General features: G+C 46.0%; 1 protein-coding gene across 1 annotated transcript; it reads left to right on the forward strand.

Annotated features, from left to right (window-relative positions):
* Window positions 1-3,709: 3,709 nt before the first annotated feature.
* On the forward strand, window positions 3,710-20,548 carry scarf2 (scavenger receptor class F, member 2). The gene is made up of 11 exons (XM_037483319.2): window positions 3,710-4,464; window positions 6,335-6,393; window positions 6,481-6,582; window positions 6,959-7,478; window positions 7,928-8,146; window positions 8,657-8,785; window positions 9,127-9,230; window positions 10,147-10,261; window positions 10,545-10,642; window positions 15,428-15,583; window positions 17,030-20,548. Exons 1-11 carry the CDS (start codon window positions 4,355-4,357, stop codon window positions 18,217-18,219), a joined length of 2,802 nt encoding a protein of 933 aa, XP_037339216.1. The 5' UTR covers window positions 3,710-4,354; the 3' UTR covers window positions 18,220-20,548.
* Window positions 20,549-21,156: the final 608 nt, after the last annotated feature.

Below are 21,156 nucleotides of genomic sequence, written 5' to 3' on the forward strand. Positions count from 1 at the left end.
GTGTGAGATATATTTAGCTCAAAACTGCTTTCCAATGGCAAAGGCTGTAGTAGCAGACTTAGTGCCTGGCTTGAGAATAAAAAAAGGTTAAACTTTGCATGTGGAGGTAACTTCCAACAACTAATAATCAAGGAAATGAGCCTTGGTGCTTGCTGTTCTTATGTCTTTGGCCCCCGATGTTTAAACGATGTTGCAGGTTTTTTCAATGTCTATTTGTCATTTTGACCCAATTTCCACCAGATTTCAATGTTGTCTAGTGCTCTCTGAGACGGTTTGATAGAATGATAATGAGATGGAAAAAAGGATGTTCTCAAAAATGAAGCTCTACTGTGCCTTAAGTGGCTTCTCATTTACAATGTATGTACAGATATTTGATCCATGTTCATTGGCCTCTTTGCGTGTCTCACCATCATGTTGGGGAAAAATGGTGGTGGTATATAATAGTAAGAGTTTGAAGGATTCTCGCTGCAAAAAGCAGCACATGTGACAGTATTTTACATGTTACACTGCCATTGTTCTATCTATTTTAACAACTGTGTGCATGCTTACCCTGGAGATTCCTCTTTCTTTACGTTGAACCAGCTATTAAAGTCTCCCTTTGCACCCATTTTGGTCAGGAACTCCAAGGTTGACGTAAACATCTCGAGAACTGCAAAAGCCATTGGGTTGCAATTCCCTCTTATTGCGGGTGAAAATGGTGAAGTGAAGATGATCTATAACATTGGATATAAGAGATGAGAAAAATAACTCCGTCTGCACTTCTTTCAGCTCCAGCCTCTGCTCTAAAGCCTCCGTGCATTTGTGATGCCAGGAAAGTGAAAAATTGCCGCCATTTCACCGGGACCTGTGAGAACTGGAGGTATAGAAACACAAAATGTCAGTCCACCAGCTCGAGAGTACAGGGTAAACTAGAGTGCTGACCTTATGAATCATCATGTGCTGCCTACCAGGAACTGAGGCCATAAAAGCCGTCATTTTGACAGGCAGAAAAAAACGCCTAAAAGTCAAACAAATGAAATATCTGAAGCCAAATAATTAACATTATGGTAGACAAATGCTAGAAAGTCCCAGTAAAACTGATTATTTGAGAAGGATACAGTTACAAGGAGTATTCTATTGATTGGTTGATGGTATTCTGTCAACCGACCGGATGCCTCAATACATTGGATTTACATATTCGATTTACAAGGTTTACATATGCTGGTCACATTGTGTTTTGTATTCTCGCTCGCTGTGGCCCTCCCCTGAAAGGTGAAAACAAATTAGCATCCCTATTACTTCCAATTACATCATACTCTGCAGCTGGAAATGAGACGAAAAATAAGGAACCTTACATTTGCTTCCTTTCTCTGCAGCAGATACAAAAGAGTTATACTAGAATACTACTAAAGGGATAAAAATAGGTTACATTTCTCTGTATTTGGTCAATTTTTGCAACATGTTTCATCAGAAATACAGCAAATGTCATAATTTTAGTTTTATTTTAAATTGGGAACATGTTGGCCTCGTGGCAACGTGCACGCCTAAGGGCTGACTTTGTGTTTACTTCACCAATACAAGCTGGACTGTCCTGCTGTCAAGCCCGCCGACCCTCTAGAGAGGGCAGTTTGTGGCATCACACCGCACTTGACCTTATCCACCCCCCTCATCACAGGGAATTGGGGAGCTCATGTAACCAAACGAATGACTGAACACTCGGGGTGCTCGACGTTAGGGATGTCAACAGCATTCAAAGCAAGGTCACTGGGGGGAGTTTTCTTTTAGCAATAAATGCCTCTTTGGGTTGGAACTTTTATTGTGTAAATTTGAATGCACTGACAGCCGTTGGACATTAGACTAAACGTTATTTTCCTAAACAAATTTAGCCAGAGGACGGAATAAACTACATTTCACATTTATATTGAATAATTATTGAGGTCACACATTGTGGAAGAATTCTGTTTCATACCATTGGTTTGATGAAACAAATTACTAAAGATTAACAATTGAGATGGCCATTTCTTCATTAGTGTCCGACATACTTAAAACAATTGGTAAATAATGGCACATAGGAAAATATAAATAATATTAATGAGGTATTTTCAGTATGGGCTTTACAATATGAATGAATGAACTCATCTTCACAAGCCTGCCTTAATGAAATCCAAACGGTAACATCAGGGGTTTGTATTTTAGGTACAGGCCTAAAAGCGGAAGTTTTCGCATCACAAGCATCGTGTTCTCAACCATCGAGCCAGGCCTCGGGTTCCTCGAATCTTCTTTCTGTTGTCAGGAACCGGTGTTGTTGTCGCATGTCTCGACAGATCATCGTGAGATCCTGTCGAACCCTGCTGTCTGCGATCCAGCGAGCTTAAAGTATCGTGTCCTCCTGCTGTGCCCGTTTTTTACGGTGCATGCTCCCTAAAACAAAAGCTTTCGCGCCGGAGGTTTGATGCTCCTTTTGATGTTTCCAAGCAGACATCCTTAAGTCAAAGTACATCAAAGCCGCGTCTCCTTACCAGTGGTGCCGTATTAAAAGAAAAAACATACCCTGAGATGAAATAAAAGTAAGGTGTAAACAGCCAAAGCGAAGGTTTGGGGAGATTATGTCTGGCACGAGCTGAAATTAGATTCACTTTACGATAGTCAATAGATAGAAACATAAACCCACTGCCTAACCCCCTTGTTTATTCACTAAGTCTAACCTTTATAAAAAAAACTACAGATGTGTGACGTCTCAAATAAAAAAAAGGATGTGCTTATTTCCCTCACGAGTGCATTGGTCTTTTTCACAGGCTCCCGTTCATTATCAAGGCACAAAGACACAGGTGTATAGTGTGCTGAAATGATGTGAGTTGCGTAACATCAACTGCAGGGAGGTTGCACGTTCAGAAGAGCCGCTCGTGACCTGAGACCTGAGCGTTCCGGTGTGCACACCTCAAGGTCTACATGAGGAAACAAGCATATGCTGTGGACACGAAGTAACCATAGCAACTCACATAAAAGTGGTTAACAGCCGAGTAACTACGGAATTACTTCCAACCAGGAAGTCGAAGCAGCTCTGCACAGTCTCAGGCTCTTATAGACCTACCGTGTCCATGTCCACGGAGACTCGTTGCCGTACCGAGTCTCATTGCTAGGCAACAGCTCTGCTCTATGCGTACTCCTCCGTTGTAAGAATGGAATATATATACAGTATATTGCACCAAGTGTAGACGCACTGTGCCGGGGGAAAAGACATGGGGCCGGATGCTAAAGTGAATCTGATTTAGTAAAGACATCTATTCCGCTGCTAATTACCTTCCACTGGTCAGGAGACCTCGCTCTCGGTGCAGGAGGTGCCATGTGCCAGAGTAACTTCGTTGGTGTTAACAGATGGGGGAGCCATTGTCTAACAGAGCCATTACACCGCTGCCCCTTCTAACCCCCCCCCCCCCCCCCCACACACACACACACATAATCCCTGCTTGCATCAATTAAAAACTTCCAGCAATTTGTTTCAGTAGTTTGATTCAAACAATCTATTTCCACACATATGTCAATTTAAATTAGACTAATTAGACTATTCGTAGATACTTACGCAATTATCCGTGATGAGAATGACAGTAGTGGAAATATTCATTATGTAAAAAAATGATGTGTTATTCCTTCCTCGTCGCCCACGTGAACTTTTTGTTTATTAAAATAACAAATGGTGCCAGAAGACAGTTTTTCAGCCGAGGCCCCTGCAGCACACGGGCCTGCGTGAAGTTGGTGGCGCACGCATGGCGCACAACGCCAAGGATAGAGTAACAAATCAGGAATTTCCCTCCTGCCACTCCTGAGAGCGCAAGAGAGGACAGAAGTTGAGGATTAAGCGCTTCTCCTCAGAGGGGGACAAACGCAAAGGCAGCTGATTCGCCACAATATTTGTTTTCTCCAAGAAAATAATCATATCGACGCGTTTTGAGCGCATTGTTTGGGAATTTACATTAATGTTATTTTGCCTTTAGTCTTTAACTCTTTTTGAAACTTTGGTGGAATAAAACTGCGCACTGCAAGGCAGCAGCATTTTTTCAAGAATACTATGATTTCCAACTTTTGGTTTTGTGGCTTATTCTCCAACTTTTGTTCGGGAATTCCATCGCCGTTCGACGCTTTTTACCTTTTTTCGATGGCGTAGGACGTTTTTTTTTCTTCTTCTTTTCAATCACCTTGTGGGGACAAGGGTTTGGTGTTAGCCCAAGCATATACACATTCTGGATTATGTGCACAAAAAACCACCGGAGTGTTTAAAAGTAGTAAAAAAAAAAAAAAAGACAACCATCGTGACTTTTAGTGAGAAGGGGAAAAGCGGAGTGGAGACGGCGTCCAGGAGGATGCTGCTGCTCGGACAATGGAAGTGAAGAACTCTTTCGCTGTTGCTGCGCTGCTTTGTCTTTTCTTTTGCTCGACTTTCAGCCAAGAACTCAACTCCAAAGGAAGGAATGTTTGCAAAGAATCCGGGTAAGGATGAGTGCTAAATGGTTGTGGGCTTTTCAATGCAAAACCAGCACGCTTGGATCGCTTCGCACTTCTGGTCGCGACTTTTTGGTTTTTAAGTCAAAGCTTGAAATTGCGCTGTAAACATTTCTTCATCTCATGGCTAAAGTATGTTTCAGATTTCTTGTGTATTTCAAAACTGAAGCACACTAAAAACAAAAACAAATTGACATTTTTTGCAGTGTTGGCCTGTTGCACGAATAGCGGGCCGTTTTTTTTTTTTTTACTTTATAAAGCGAATTACCTCGACGTTAATGTGGAATATCAACCCCCGACTTCATTCTGGAAAGGTGTATTTCGTGTTTATATAAAGTAAAGTTACCACATCGGATACATAAGCTCACTGCGAGCGCTTCCTTTTCTATAACGTGTTCCCGGTCCGATGTGGAGGAGGTGGAGTCCAGTTACAGATGTGTACATCTGGGACGGGAGCACGTAGGGGGCGCTCTCACTGGCCGGCACAGTGTTAGTGGCACAGTTTGATAACACATGTGTGGTTGACGGTTCCCATTTAGAAAGTACCCTTTTTTTTGGATTGGGACGTTTGTGAAATGTTGAAAGGAGGATATTTTAAAATAATGTATTCGAGAGAAATGTATTCTAGGAAGCAACATCTGTCTCTCTCTCTCTCTCTCAAAAGTTAAGGTGTCTGAATGACTTGATTATATCAGAACCTTTTGGAGTGACTGGTGGAAAAGCAAAAAAAACAACAAACCCGGGGCCACAAATGCTGTCTGGATATTGAAATTGTGTTATGAGAAAAAACAGCAAATGTATTCCAGTGCTCATTCTCCAATATGCCACAGAAGATGAGTGATAAGGAACCTTGTGCAGCCCGGGATCCCTTTTTGTTTCCTAAAACATGAGCAAAAAGCAATGCTGCTTTTTCGGAGGGTGAAGTTGTGCTGTCGTCTCGCAGAATGTTCTTTGCTTCACTGAGCAACAAATCGTCCTTCCACCGGAAACGTATTGCCTTTCGTGCTTTGTGAAGCTTCCAGTGTAGTATAAATAGCGCTGGCCTCCACTGCTCTATAAGTTTGACATTTTAACCTCCTGCCAGTATTCAACATTTATTGCAGTGGACTTTCCACTCACCTGTTTTCTCCATTATGTCAGCTCTTATTTCTGAATTGAATGCGATGCTTTCAGCACTGACGCAGAAAGTTTTATTTTAGTTTTTTTTTTATCAGTTAAAGAGTATATTCTTCGCGTAACAATGAAATGCAAACAGCACTATAAGTGCAGCTTTGCCTGCAAATCACCGGATGAGTTCTTTGGCTGGGACAAAAAGGTCGACCGCAGGCCGCTCCACACGCGTTGACTGCAGATTGTCAAAAGGCTCTTTTAGAAACCGATTCCTTACAAAATGAGAAAAAAATGAAAAGCGCACAGAGCAGCGACCTGTGCTCTCTACCACGCGCCTATTTTGGCAGCCTCAATAACGCCGTTGCTCCCGGCTCGCTGACTGAAGGCCAAACTGCCACCATCAAACACTTACGGGGGGGCTGACGTGGGAGGAAGAGACGACGCATCCGTCCTTACTTGACAAGGCCCTAAAAACTTGGCCGCAAAAATAGTGTGTCTGAATGTTCCCATTTCCCCGCCCGAAGAAACTCACAGGCTGCACGGGTTCTGGGGTTCTGGGGTTCTAAGTGTAAACATCACCCATTTTCAGATGATTGTACAATTTTCTCAGTCCATGCGCCGCGTACGATCTCTCGCATATACGTTTGCACGATTTGCCATCAGCCTTGAAGTGTAAGAGGCATGAGGTGGGAGGCTGTGTTTAATTCACTGTAGCCGGGGCCCCTCACTGTCACACCTTCTCTTCCAGCTCGCCGGGGTTCGTGTGCTGCGGCGGGTGGGGGCAGCTAGGCGACGAGTGCGCGACACGTACGTACCACGCGCACGTCATTTATCTGCAGGGATCCTCCTGCCGAGCCGCGTGAAATAACACGGCCCTGTTCTTGTTCACCCAAGCTCTCTGCGAAGGCAACTTCACCTGCAAGGAAAATGAGGTGTGCGTCAGGCCGAATGAATGTCGCTGTCGCCATGGATACTTCGGAGCGAGCTGTGACACTAGTAAGGGGATTCCTGTACATCTTTAATCAGCATTTCAACCTTAACAGTGATTTATTGGTGTGTTCTACGGGAATTATTACTGTTTTTTGTGTTACCTCAATGTTTTTAAGACATTCAAGGTCTTATAGAGTGCATGGCCTTAGTGTTAATGAAAGGTATTGTGCTGTGATGTGCATTTGGCAGAAATGCCAAATATTTTCGTTTCTGTTGATGGCCATTGTGCCCACTTAAAATGTAATGTAGATATAAACGCAAAAATTGTATAAGAAATATGTCCAGCCCACACGTCATAGTTTGATCTTACTATTGCTCAGCCATATTTGACACATCAGAGTATTGTTTCCCACTTCCTGACTAATGGACTGCCTTTCAACAGAGTGCCCAGCCCAGTTCTGGGGTCCTGACTGCAAGGGGAAGTGTAATTGTTACCCGAACGGCCAGTGCGACGACTTGACCGGCGAGTGTTCCTGCAACCACAACCGCTGGGGACTCAACTGCGAGTATGCTTGCATGTGCCAAAAGGGCAAATGTGACCAGGAGACGGGCAAATGCACGTGTCACCCGGGCATCTGGGGTCCCCTGTGCAACAACAACTGCTACTGCAGCATCAACTCCGTCTGCAACGCGAAGACGGGGCGATGCATGTGCAGTCCCGGCTGGACGGGGAGGAACTGCGCCACCCAGTGCAACTGCAACAACTCGCCCTGCGACCAGTTCACGGGGCGCTGCCAGTGCCGAGAGGGCCTGTGGGGCCCGCGGTGCGAACGTTACTGCCAGTGCATCCACGGCAGGTGCAACCAGGGGGACGGCTCGTGCACCTGCACGCCAGGGTTCCGTGGGAAGTTCTGCCGGGAGCCGTGTCCCGCCGGGTTCTACGGACAGAACTGTCGGAACAGGTGGGGGAAAGATCTTGGCAGAGAGCAAACGTACCTCATGAAACGGAGAAAGCAGTTTTACAGATGCCTAATGTTCAATTCCCTCGTCCGATACGTAGGACGGTTTATCTTTGTGGTTTTAGTAGGAAATAAGATTCATGCTGCAGTTGATGATCCTTAAAAGAGCTTACTGTTTTACCTAATGGAGCTATAAGATAGTGATATTGGGTTGTTTGTATTCACATTATTCCATCATCATCGGCCAACATGCTGAAGCCATTCAGGTAAAGTGCTCTACTCTACTACCAATGGACTGTGACAGCATCCCACGAAACAGTCGCAAATAAAATGAGCTCGGTTGGAGTTCGGCGTTGTTCATCCGCCTCTTTGAATGATCACAAAACCGATTCATTTCATCCGGTTCCAGATCCTTTAACATCCGGGTTTCTGTTCTCCCTGGATGACCACAGGTGTGGCAACTGCAAGGGCCAGCAGCCCTGCAAGGTGACGGAGGGACGCTGCGTCACCTGCGACCGGGGCTGGAACGGGACACGGTGTGACCAGCGCTGCTCCAAAGGCTTCTTTGGTGAAAATTGCCAAGAGGTGTGTCCCTCCTGTAAGGACGGTCACCACTGCGACCACATTCATGGCAAGTGCTCTCACTGTAACCCTGGCTGGATTGGGGAAAGGTAATGAAACACAAAGAGTGCGAGTTAGAGTGTGTAAATAAACCCGACGGTGTCACCGCAGGTCATGAGATATTCAAATAAAATTAGATCCATTTTTTGCCTTGTGTGCATGGACACGCAAATTAAACAAATGGACGTGACAATGCCACGATCAGGGCTTGTGAGTAGGATTGCGTAACCTGAGATACTTTTGGTCGTGGGGGTGAAAGTCACATAACTTTTAACGAGTCTGATGTTCTGGACGTATTGATTTTAACTGTCATGCTTTTTCTGAACCTGGTTTCGTTGTGTGCCTCCAACCTCCGACTGGGCTTAAAGAGAAACGAAAGACTCTCCTCCAGAAAGTCGCGCATTACGACAACATTTGGTGTACATTTTGTTTTTTGTACCGGCAGTGCCTTTAACAAGGAGCTACTGTAATACCATTTTAAATACTGCGATAATTACTGTGACGCGTGCTGCCGAGCTTTAACTTGACTGTAATCACCGCGTTCCCCTTGTGTGCGTTAGGTGCGAGGTGCGTTGCCCCAACGGCACGTACGGAGAGAACTGCGACAACAACTGCAGCCACTGTTTCAACGGCATCTGTCATGTTGTCACCGGAGAGTGCCTCTGTGACCGGGGATTTTATGGCACCTAGTAAGTCACAAGACACCTCGTACCACCCCCCCTCAAAACCCACCTCATGTTTATGCATTACAATGCACAGGGAAAATGGTTGATGGCTTTCTTATTAGGTCTGTCACGCACTTGTATATTTTGGCAATTGAATGAGCAAGCATGTGTTTTGAGGCATATTTTTTCCAGATACTGATAAATAACACTTTTAAAATTCCTACCAACTCTCATCAAAGGAGACATTTAGCCCTGGAACGAATAACTGATCCCACAAATGCCTTTTATCTTCTTCTGTGTCCCATTTAATCCATCTGTCACTCGGGTAGAACATTAAACAGATGTTGTTTTTGTGTGTACTTCAGCTGCAATGTGACCTGTCATCCCGGGCAGTACGGAGTGAACTGCAACCAAACCTGCTCTTGCAATGACAAGAACTGCGATCCTGTGTCCGGTGCTTGCTATCTCCGTGAGGAAATCTCTTTCTTCTTTTTGTTATTTCTAAAGACCAACCATTTCCTACTCTTGAGTGACATCACACACCGAGATGAAACTGTTTGTCAAAGAAACCAGATGCCACTACGGCTGCCTGTGCGTTTAGATGTCTAATAGTTGGCTTTAACCTACCAGTACCAACAAACGCATCTATTCAGCTTCGGAGAGTTAACGTAGCGAGGCCTTGATAGCGTTTCCAGACCCAGACCGGTGTCCTTTTTGTGCCTGTGTTTGTTGGCTCTGTTCCTGTCCAGCCCGAGAGAGAAAGAGAGAGAGAGAGAGAGAGAGAGAGAGAGAGAGGGGAAGGAAGAAGAAATAAAAAGAGAGAAGCTATGGGAGAAAAAAACAACTTGTGCAGTGGTGGGGGGGGGGGGGGGGGGGAAATACACTGTTTTGGAAAGAAAAAGAGATCTTTGAATAGCTTCATTAAGGACACAAAGGTCCCGAGTTGGTCGGTGACCTCGTGAGGCCTCGTCGACCAGCCCGCTTCCCCCTTCGTTTGTTCAGCAGAGCAGCGAGAGCACGCCGGCGCCCACAAATGCCCCCGCGTGACAGTGTGAAGACCCCTTAACTGACGCTTCGCATTCTCTCTCGGTGTCATCCGTCCCACTCGGAGAGGGAGGGGCGCAAATAAATAAATCACCGATGAGCCGATGTTGCGAGGCGCGCATTAAAGAGGGGGGGGGGTCGAGGGGAAGCCTAAGTGGTCCCCCGCATGGGAGAGAAGATTAGCAGTGGATTTCACTCCCGTTGCAGCGCTCCTCGGAGATGCTTCGTGCCATAGCAAGCTAGCGAAACCCAACTGTTAACGTCAACAGGTTCAAACTGGCACTCAGAGTTTACGGCGTGGCACACCCAGGAATTCCCTGCTTCTGGTCCCCTTTTTTCAGAGCGCAACCAGCGGATGGGCGTGATCGCGGCCGGAACCCTGGTCTCCTTTCTGCTGGCCGTGCTGCTGTCGCTGCTGTGCTGCTGCTGCCTGTGTCGACACAAAGACGACCACAAGTGAGTGGCAGATGGGTGTCTCCGACCGGAGGGGGCCCTAGGCACCTCGCCCCTGGTTCTATGGCGACAGATGAAAATGTTTTCAGGAGCAAGGTTGTCAAAAAATGACATGAATGAATGCATTTTAAGATATTTGCGTTACATATATTGACATTGCAACGCAAGTAGCGATGTGAGCAGAGCCCTCAGAGGAGGTTTCAACATGCTTCTTTTGGATGATTTATTTGGGTTTTCCATGGCGTCATCCCTTTTTGAGTCCTAACCAACACAACTCTACCAACAGCAAAAAAGCCAAGCGGATCCTGTGTGGACGATTCAGCCGAATCAGCACTAAACTCCCCCGTATTCCACTGAGGCGACAGAAACTGCCCAAAGTAGTCGGTAAGCCTCAAAACTCTCTCTCATATCCCGCCGCGGCGCTGCCAGGAGCTGCCGTCTGCAAACGCTGCATCACTCTCGGCGGCTCCGACAAACTCGGACGCCGATACACGCGTTTTGACGGGGGGCGGGGGGGGGGGGGGGTGTTTAGGAGGGAAAACGAAGCGCCCCGGTTTCCACCGGTAGCGAGCGACCTGACGGGGGGACAGTGACGCGGACGGAGGGCGATCAGAGTGAGAGCTGTGCTACCGTAGTCTTCCTCCTGGATGATGAATAGGGTTGAAAAGTGAACGGTGGCTTGCCAGGCGGGTGCGGGGGTTTCACTGGAAAGGAATGCGCTGGGTTTTGGAGCCCCTTGTTATTCTTGGCACCCTCAAATGCCATGTGTTCATATTATTACAACCCTAAACTGGGGCTCATTTCTCTCCCCTGTTTTGGTTTTTTTTTTTAAACTCGTTTCCATCGTCTTCCCCCCCCCCAAGAAAATTTTTCTTGGGCCGAGGAGCAGTCTGTGTTATTAAAAGAAGGCCCGCGGTGGTCGGGGGGGGGGGGGGGACCGGGTGGTTGGTGAGTGACGCGCTATCAAAGGCTTCACTGTTTCGGGGCGCCGCCGCCGTGCGGAGGTCTCGTGGTTCTGTGACGGATCCGTCTGCGGAGCCGCTCTACTTTTTCTTTTTTTTTGTAACAGACGGACGGAGACTGTGATGATCTTTTGAACCCGAACCACGTGCAGTTCACCACGAACTGCTGCTTTTGTACAGTGTTCAAAAGCAAGTTTCACTGTTTAAAAAAAACGCACAGTTATCTGTAATTCTTTCAGAATTCAACTGTTTGTACAGGCAGAGGGTCGTCTGGCCACTATTGGCCATGTCATGTAACAAAAGATTGATTGATTGATTGATTGATTGAAACATTTATTTCTTGAACATGTAGACATTAGCAAATAAGATATTTAAAAATCAACATAGACATAGACCACAAAATAAATTGAAAAAGTTACCTTTTTGTTCAAGGAGTTGAGGGAAGCAAAAGCTTATAGGTCCCTACGCCTATTGATACCCCTTTAGATTAAGACTACGCTTTAATTTACAATATTTTCAAGAAATGGAATTAAATTTTTAGCTGCACAGAACCATTCCAACCGTAGTAAAAAGTGTTTTTATTTACTTTTTCAAGTAAGAGATTACTCATTTTTTAGCAAACATCAGAACAGAGGGGTGATATTTGCAGCAGTGGTGAAGCAATTAGGCGTCCAATGAAAGTGCATGACAGAAACCTAATGTACAGCAGGTTTTATGATCAATTTATTGTAAAAAGTCATTCATCAAGGGGGGGGGTGGAGCCAGGAATTCTCTGTCTCGCGCCTGTTGTTGGTTGGGAGGCCCTTAGAATCCTTTAAAAAAGGCATTAAAAGGCAGATCCACCGTACCGTTGCCTCATTAGCAAGCGCTGCAGTTCGGTTCTTTAAAAAAGGGGCCCTGCTGATGTCAGTGTGCTGCGGGAGGAAGTTCACGACCTGATTTCTTGCGCAGCACGCGCCTCCTCGGGTGTTCAGCTGATTTCGTTCACATAGAATCACGCACTCGGACAGAGTCGCCTTTGTCGCTGCGCTGCATGGATGCGCCGGTTTGTGGAGGCCTCGACCACGTGAAGCAGTTTGCCGGGAGGCGTGAAATCCAAAAGCTTAAACCCATAGATACGGGTAGTGTGTTTGAACTGTGAGCAAACTTTTAAAAAATTAAGGTCGGAGAACAGACCTCAATAGCAGTCAAATCCATCACCTCTGGTGTGCGTCCCCGTTTGTGTTATCCAAATGTTTGCTCCTCCGCTTTCAGCGAGGCTGCCCACAGGAGTGTGGTCTGCCAACATTTAGAAACTCAGCCTGTGACCGGGGCTTCACAGTCCTGCACACACACACACACGCACACACACGCACACACAAGCACACACACATACATTCCAGAGGGGGCCCGATGGGGCTGGAAACAGGAAGTGGTCAAATTTACCCCAGCCCGTGTCAGGACTGTGATTTATCCGCACAGTTCGGGGTCAGCTCGCAACAGATGTGGCAGCGTGAAATTAGAAGTGAACAAGAGGGGGGGGGGGGGGGGGGGGATCGGGGTCAAAAGACAGCGACCTGCTGCTGTTGTTACGAGCAAACAGGCGGATAGGTGACAGTGTGTCACCTATCCGCCTGTTTGCTCGTAAGTTTGGCGTTCCAATCCAAGCGAATTTACTCCCCCCCGCGCCCCGGCAGAGTCGCGTCCGTCCTGCATTCCTCGCATCCCCCGTGTACCCCGGGGGGGCTTCGGCCACCTGCGCTTCTCTGTCTTTAATTTGTCCCGCCAAAGTTGGCTTGGAATGGGAAAAAATTGCAACACGCAGCGCTCTGCGCCTCATTCGTGTAGACTTGAGCCGCCCTGAGGTACCTTATTGACACGATGAAGAGAGAGAAGCTTGAGTTTAAGAATATTTGGAAATGAAAGCAAATGGTTGGACATGTGTGTGGCGCATTTGAACCGGCGGCCTTCTTCGTCCCAGCGCAGCCCTTTTAGCCTTTGGGCTACCTCTGCCTCTTCACGACCCCCCCCCCCCCCTCCCACTGAGCAACTGTGGTGGCGGAGCTCCGCAGCTGGGATGTGTCAATAATGCCCTGTTGTGTGTGTGTGTGTGGGGGGGGGGGGGGGGGGGGGCTCCCTGTGAGGAGGGGAATGGCAGTGGCTTCCAGTCTGGAAGGAGCCGCTCTCAAGGCCAGCAGTTGTTCCTCGGTGCAAACAAGTGATGCCGCACAAAAAAAAAGTGCCCCATGTGTCAGCGCGTTGACTGACCCAACTGAAGGCCTTGCATAGGTTGGCTGCTCGACATTCCTTCGCTAGATTCCAGGAGCGAAGACTGTTTCTTTGTCTCGTTGAATGGGACACATTGAAAGGTGTAGCTGGGGGTCTGTATGCGTGTGATAATAAGCCAGAACGGCCACAGAAAGCTGATTTCTGTTTTTGAAAATTAATCCAATCACAATACGACTTGCCAAGGACAAGTTTGGGGCAAATCTAGTCTTCTCTTCGAGAGAGATGAGTGCCATTAAAATCAAATAAACGGGTGCCCTCGGATGGAAGGCGACCTCTAAATTCATTTGAAAATGTTTGAGTTTTTCCTCTTTTACACATTTTTGCACCTGTGTTGACATTATCCAAGTTTTGCAAAATGTAAGAAAATAGATCAGTGTATACATCATAGATTTGTATAGAACCGTATAGATTTGCCTTATTTCTTAAGTCGGTAAGACCTTCAAACAGATATTTCATCTGTGGTAGCAGCATATACAGTTACGATCATTAATTGTACTAGTAGATTACAATGCATTACAGCCTCAAGGAAAAAATCAGGGACCTTGAAAATTGCTTTGAGCAATCATGTCCACACACACACTAGTTCTGATTAGATGTATTCTCACATCGATGCAGATCGGCCGGTGTTCCAACCGTTTGTTCCATTCCAAAAATAGTCTTTCTGATTAGTCTGTACAAACTTAGTTAGTTGTATTTAAGTGAAAATAACATCATGTGGAGTGTTTCAGCATCTGAAAAGCTCATGGATAGAAAACACATGAATGTAAACAAAGCCGGTGTGAAATCTAGTCCACATACCACGATGTTACAGACGAAATAAGTAAAGTTTGTACATTTCCAGTGCTTAAACAACAACAACGGCTTAGGACCTGGACTGGCTTCTGGCTACTCTTTTGGGGATTTCTTCCACCTTATTTTTTTTCTTTTCGTTTGGAGGTCTAAACAATCGGATCGACCTCATCGCGCGTGTGAAACCGGGGCATCTGATGTGGCCGCTCTCTAAGTGTTCCCTCAGAAAACCACGTCCGCCCTTGAGACAGAAGGGTCAGCAGAATACGGCAGCGTGAAGAGGAGAAGTGAGACTGGAGAGCACAAGGCAGACGGGAACGTTGCTTGACCTACTTGGGGAGGGGGACAATTCTATTTAGGATGAAAGAACCCATTCAGCAAACACCCTGTTACGAAAAAAAAAAAAAAAAGACCAGAGTGAGAGTTGCTGCAGTTTAACTTTATTGGCGTGTGTTTGCGATGCATCGCCTCTGGTTCTTAAATAATGGAGGAACAGTTCACATTTTGGGGAGTGTGCTTCTTGTGTACTGCAGGTGTATATACGCTCTATTCCACTTTGTTACTCTATGTCAATACGCTAATTGATTCATTTATTTGAGCAGTAACCATGCTCAAAAGGAGTGGGCCAAAGCAAAGGAGCTTATAGGCGCCATCCCCAAAATTAGTACTACTACAGACCATAGTGCCAAATACAACAAAACAACATCTACAAAACAAAAGCAAAAAGGATTATACACACTTACAATGTCTGATTATGGTAGAATACTCCTAATGGACAATATTTTCTTTTTATACTTTTCAAAAATCTTTTGTTTTCATATGTATTCATATTTTAAGAGGTTGATACTTATTTGGGTATAGATGTTTTCATCCCACTTGCATTTTCCCAAAAATGTAATACAAATAAATAAAACACCGTGATTTTTTTATTTAATTATCTGACAAAGCGTGTGTGCTGTTTAATGACAACCTCAACACTGCTCACATGGAAAAAAAAAAACAATTATCTATGAGTTTTTCTGCAGACTCAATTAAACCAACAGCTTCAACACCTTTTGAGCGAGAGGCAGAACAGACTGTTGTTCTTGTAACATGGTCCCGTACCCTCTGGCTGACCTTTTGGCCTTCTGCGTTTGTTTTCTGCTCCCAGTGGCCCACCGCGACCCAGAGAACACCTTCAACTGCAGCTTCATCGAGCCCCCCTCAGTGGCGGAGCAGCCCTCCCCCTCCTCCTGGTCCTCCCAAGAGTCCTTTTCCTCCTGCGAGAGCGGAGACGAGGGGCCGGTTTACTCTTATCCCAACGAAGGTGAGTCATCGCCAGAGTAAACAGTTATCTAGAATGACGCACACACGTCCCTAATTTGTCTTTGGCATGGGCTCTTTACACACACACACACACACACACACACACACACACACACACACACGCACGCTGATAGGCGCTGTGAAGAAGTTCCCGCTGAGTGTCTCACCCGCTTCTGTAAATCTCATTATGGAGATAGTTTCTTTATCATGTGCCATCTAGACCCAGGTCTGGCTTCAAGAACAGGGGGAATTTAAACAGGAAATGGACTGGTCAAGTCAGCACATGGCCCGAATCCAAACAGTGACTAACTCCTTGAAGTTGGATGGAAAACACCCGTTCCGTCCGTTTCTATTCAGGATGTCTGACAGTGAAAGTGAGGGTTTTGGTTTTGAGGGGATTTTTGTGCGGGTTGTGTGATTGATGCTTTATTTAGTGTTCTCTGTGTAGTTTTTGTTGAGTTCTTGTGGTTTTTTGGGGGGGGGGGTTAAGAAACAATTGATTTGGAGTAAAATGACTCGGGCGCAAAATAATTGCTGTAAACATCCCAAAAAGGTTTTAGGGGTTGGAGATAGGATCAGTCGCGTTGAAGCCATTCAAGACTCAACTATGTGTAAACAAATTAGCAAATGAAGTGGTACAGATATCAGTCTTTGAATTGGGTTTGTTATTGTTTTTCTACAGGAAGTGAGTTGCTCCTATTTGGGAAGGTAACAGACAAATCACAATATTTAGATCTATAGGCTGCAAACCCAAAATAATGTTATAAGTCTAATAAGATTTGTTTGATGCCATTTTAAAGCTGCCTTCTCAATTCACGTTGGGTAACAAAGTTACTTGGTTAAGTTGAGTTAAAGATCGTGTTAGTCCTGCATGTGCTAATCCGCCCCCCCCCAAAATCCTCCCTGCATGGTCTCCAATTAAAAACATAAAACAGGCCAAGGCCTCCCTACGCCCATCCTTCCTTAAACTGAAGCATCTTTTAATCGATCCATAGTACCGTCATTCAGTGAGCTAATTGCAAGTCAGTGTATCGAACAATATCTTCAACATCCAAGTAGGGATCAAATATCCGCCTCATTTACTTGAGTCATTTTGACACAATTTAATTTTATCGCCCATGGATTTAATGTGTATTTGTTTCCATTATCTCCCTTTTAAAATGATCATTAGGGTCCTCCCTACGACTGGTCATAGAGGAACCTATTGTATTTCAAGGAATTAGTATCATTATTATTATTATTATTATTCTCACTTCTAAGGGCCTTTTTGGGGCCTTTATCATATTCCAGAAGTTGTTAAATTTGGCATGGATATTTGGACGGTTAAAAAGTTTTTGGGTCTCACATTTGGGTATAAAGAAATGTCTCTGTAGCGCCCTCTAGTTTCATATTGATATTTACATGCTCTGATGATCTCATCCTGGAATATAATCTGACAAATCCACAGAATCTTTGAACGAAGGCAAAGAGAAGGGCAGCCCCGGCCCGGCGACGGAGAAGCCAGAAGCGGCCCCCGATGAGGACGACGCGGGGGAGTACACCTCCCTGAAAGACACCAGCGCCACAAAAGCGGAGGGCGGCGAGCAGCCGCTGCTCAAGTCCTCCGGCAGCGAAGGCTCCACCAGCGGCTCCGAATCCAACACCGCGGCTCTCTATGCCCGCATCGCCCGCCTCTCCAAGCAGTCCAAGGAGGACGACGGCGCCGGCAAGGAGGGTGACGGGACTCCCACCCCGGAGGCGAAGCGCAACGGAAAGCTCCCGCCTTCACCCGGCAAGACCAAACCGCGCCCACCGGACCCGTCCACCAAGCCAAAAGTGTCGTGGATACACGGCAACGCCACCGGGTCTCCCCAGCCGGAGCCACAGGGAGCGGGGGGCTCGAAGGCGCCTGCTGGGCCGAAGGAGAAAAAGAGGAGCCACAGCAACGGCTCGGCCAAGAGCGAGGAGCTGCAGAAAGTGAGGGAGAGGAGTCGCGAGCAACAGAAGAACCAGGAGGGCAAGGAGGCGGAGGTCAACGGCTCCCCCGGCAAACACAAACCTCTGCGCGGCAGCCCGGGCCACATGGAACACATCAATGGCGTGGTCCACAATGCCTTCAAGAAGATAAGCGGCTTCCACAGCTCACCGTGTGAGAAGAAGGCAGCCGAGAGTCCAAAGGAGACCCCCAAGGAGCCACCGAAGAACCCCAACGTCATCCCGCCTCATATGAACTCTGAGGCCGCCACGCTGCTGGCCGCTCAGCTCAAGGAGAAAACCCAGAGCATCAACAGGAACGAAGGGACGGGCCTGACGAAGACCAACGGGCTCTCCACACCCAAGGGGAACCGGGAGAAGCCGACGCCCCCGCAGAAGGCCAAGAGGAACCCGTCCGGCGGACTGAGCCAGCAGGGCTCCACCAAGCCGCTGCTGCCAGCCTCGAGCGGCCTCCAGAAGACGGTGGCCCCCGACACCAAGAGCCCGGAGAAGCAGGACTTGAACGGCTCGAGGGCGGGGGACCCCGTGTCCGATACCACGCCGAAGAAGACTCCCATGAAAAAGCCCCCCAGGAAGAAGGGCAAGGAGGGTACTTTGGACACGTCAGAAAGTAAAACACCCCAGCCAAAGACAGCCATGATGCCACCACAGGTAGTGAAGTAAATGCTCTGGTAGACGCAATTTTGTAATGGACACCAAAGAGACCGAAACGGATTTCGTCAAACGAGGAATTTAAACATTCTCTCACAGAGAAATGCTTCTAAGTCAAGTTGAGTGGCGTTGGTGAGTTGTACCATAATGAACTCTATACAGCGTCGTATTTCGTCTTCGAGGACCCCCCCTTTTGCGTAATGACTATGTTTTTCGAGCTCACGCCACAATCTGCGGCTAAAGCCAGACACAACAGAAAGTGGTTCACAGACGTAATCTAAAATGCATTCATCTCCGTCCCCCTGCAGTGTGTCCACCACTATATTTATGCATATACGGAGTTGTTTTTGGAGCTGCATAACTGTAATTTGCTAAGGTGTCGAAGAAATAGTTATTTTTTATGCGCGCTCTCCAAAGGTACCAAGGGTACTAAAAATACCAAAGAAAATTAGATCCTCTGAGAATTGCAAGCTATTTTGGTTTTTTTTTGGTTTTGTTTTGTTTTGTTTGTGGGCCAAAAAGCATGAATACAGTTGTATACCTTAAGTTACCCTTGTTTCTGTTTGTCGAGCCTTTTCTTTGCAGATGAAGGTCAACTTAAATTCGTCAATCAAAAGCAACACAACGTTTATAGCGAAAAAAAGGCCTTCCCGTCTTTCTGCTCGAGCACATTTCAGGTTTAGAGGAAAGAAGGAACGATTTTCTCTAATTAAAATAATCTTGCGGCCCAGAGTACGCAAGTTTTGCTACATTTAGGACTTAATTGTCTGAGTCACTCACTGAGCGTCAGCATTGGTCTCAAGGCTTTTACCTGCATGAATTTAAACTATTTTTTTTTTCAGCCCTTGGCAATCTTTTGTTTGACTCCATCAGACAAGTCTTTTTTTTCCTCGACAAACGCATTCATGTTCTTTGATACTTCTGCAAAACGGGTGTTTTAAACCTCTTTCGTGTACTTGTGCGAACTCCAAATTTACCAGAATGTCCTCACTTCATGTCGCGCTCGTGATTCACTTTAAAACTCCATCACATATACCTGTAGCTTCTGCACTACATACCGCAGCAAATCAGATGCAAAAGGGAGCCTTTCAAAAGTAATCACTCTTTTGTAGTATTCGCTACAAACCCGACCGCGAAAGGAGACTACTGGGTGTCTTTTATGTGTTCTATTCGGGGTTTTTTCACCAGAAACTAGGTCAACATCACCAGCTGAGCTTCTTTCTTTTCGTATGTTGTTGTTTATGCCACCGGGTGTTGTGTGGCAATAAAATCTTGCACCGGATATTTTGACCCTCAAGGATCATAATATCTTAAACTAAGTGGATTCACGCTGAAGCAAAAGGATGCTTCATTTCTTGTTTTTAGGGTGCAAAATGGTACAAAATGGTACCGGGCCTTGAGTGTTAAAATGTGCCTCAACTGTGGATCAGTTTAAGCAAAATAAGCCATGTTTTCCTAAATGTTGTTGATCCTAAAATAAGTGAACCAAAAAGATTAGCGGGTGGGGATACTTGAATAGAAAGGAAAATGTTTTTGATGGATGGATGATCGGCAGGATTATAACATGCCGTTGGTATGTTTTTTGGAAGTCGAATATATTACTACAGCATAACAAACCTAATTGGAAAAAATGTCTTGGTTTCGAGTGCTTTCATTAAGGTACAACTCATTTTGTTTATTTTTCAACTTGTATACATTGTGTACTTTTTTTTATTATCTTTGTAAGCTGTGCTTATATGACTGTTTTGGTTCTTCTCTTTTTCTTGGTTTCAATGAACTGGCTTTCATGTTGTTTTTGCTCGTTTTTTTAATTTGTTGCTTATTTTTGGCTCCGAAGCAAACCTACAGTATGAGTACTTTCCATCTTGTCAAGTTTACATTGGCTTTGTTATTGTCCTGTTAATGTTATTGTTTGTGTAACACTTAGCTGCGTGATGCAGAGTGTAGATATATGGCATTAATAGCTGCACCGGAAATCTGTAACCTTCTCGCTCCCTCAAGTTGTTATTTTTTGCCTCCCGTAAAAGAAAGAAAGTCGAACAGAACGGATTGTACAATACTACTATGATACCACTCTTCGAAAAAAATTGCATATACTCAAAACCATAGCATTGTGTAATTATGAAGTGGCAATTTCTATCTGACTGGTCCGTGCCTGTGTTTTATAGGCGTACAGTGCATTTTTTTGTAAAGAAGGGCCTGAAAAGCTGCAAAAAACGTTACCAACTGTAAGGTATATTTTGATTTTTGTGGATTGTTTTTGGGAACTTTGATTTCAATGTTGTATATGGTCATTCAATTTGTTTCCTCATTTACTTTGGAATAAAAAGCAATACGTGTAGCTCTAGTCAAACCCAAATTTGGAAATCCGTCGTTATTTAAGTTGCTTCACAATCACAAAGACCCCATTTGCCTTTGCTAAAATGTCTTAATCGAGGGTGCAATCAACTCTTCTGAGGTCAAAGGGCAGCGATTGGGCGCACATGCACATCTTGTATGACCCTTCAAAAACAGATCCACACAAATGCCGATTGATATTTGAACCTTTTCCGGGGAGTCATTCGGTCGCGGCGGCTCTTCAAAGAGCCCGAGGGAACCGGGGGGGACTGTTCATTTGGCTCCTTCAGGACGGGGGTGACAAAAGCCTCCTTTCATGAGGGGGGGGGGCGTGGGGGGGGGGGGGGGGGGCGAGTGGAAACGCTGTCTGGAGGAGTTAATCACGCGCTGCGTGTGTGTGTGTGTGTGTGTGTCCTCGTTTGGCGAGGGGACAAGAGGGGATAAAGCAGGACCGGGCCACAAGGCAGAGAGGGAGCATGAATGGGTGTGGATGTGAGGGTGGGTGGGTAGGTCATGTGATGCGTAATTGGAAGCAGGAGGCGAAGCAGCTTCGTTTTAGGTTTTTTCATCTTTTGACATGATGATATACTCGCTGTGGAGATTGTACAAAAA

Source organism: Pungitius pungitius, chromosome 5 (genome assembly GCF_949316345.1).
Source record: "Pungitius pungitius chromosome 5, fPunPun2.1, whole genome shotgun sequence".
Lineage (NCBI taxonomy): Eukaryota > Metazoa > Chordata > Actinopteri > Perciformes > Gasterosteidae > Pungitius > Pungitius pungitius.

Coding starts and splice junctions, on each gene's coding strand:
- scarf2 (XM_037483319.2), top strand. CDS start 4,355: ATGGAAGTGAAGAACTCTTTCGCTGTTGCTGCGCTGCTTTGTCTTTTC. Junction 6,394..6,480: donor AGGCGACGAGTGCGCGACAC/GTACGTACCACG, acceptor TGTTCACCCAAG/CTCTCTGCGAAGGCAACTTC. Junction 6,583..6,958: donor CGGAGCGAGCTGTGACACTA/GTAAGGGGATTC, acceptor GCCTTTCAACAG/AGTGCCCAGCCCAGTTCTGG.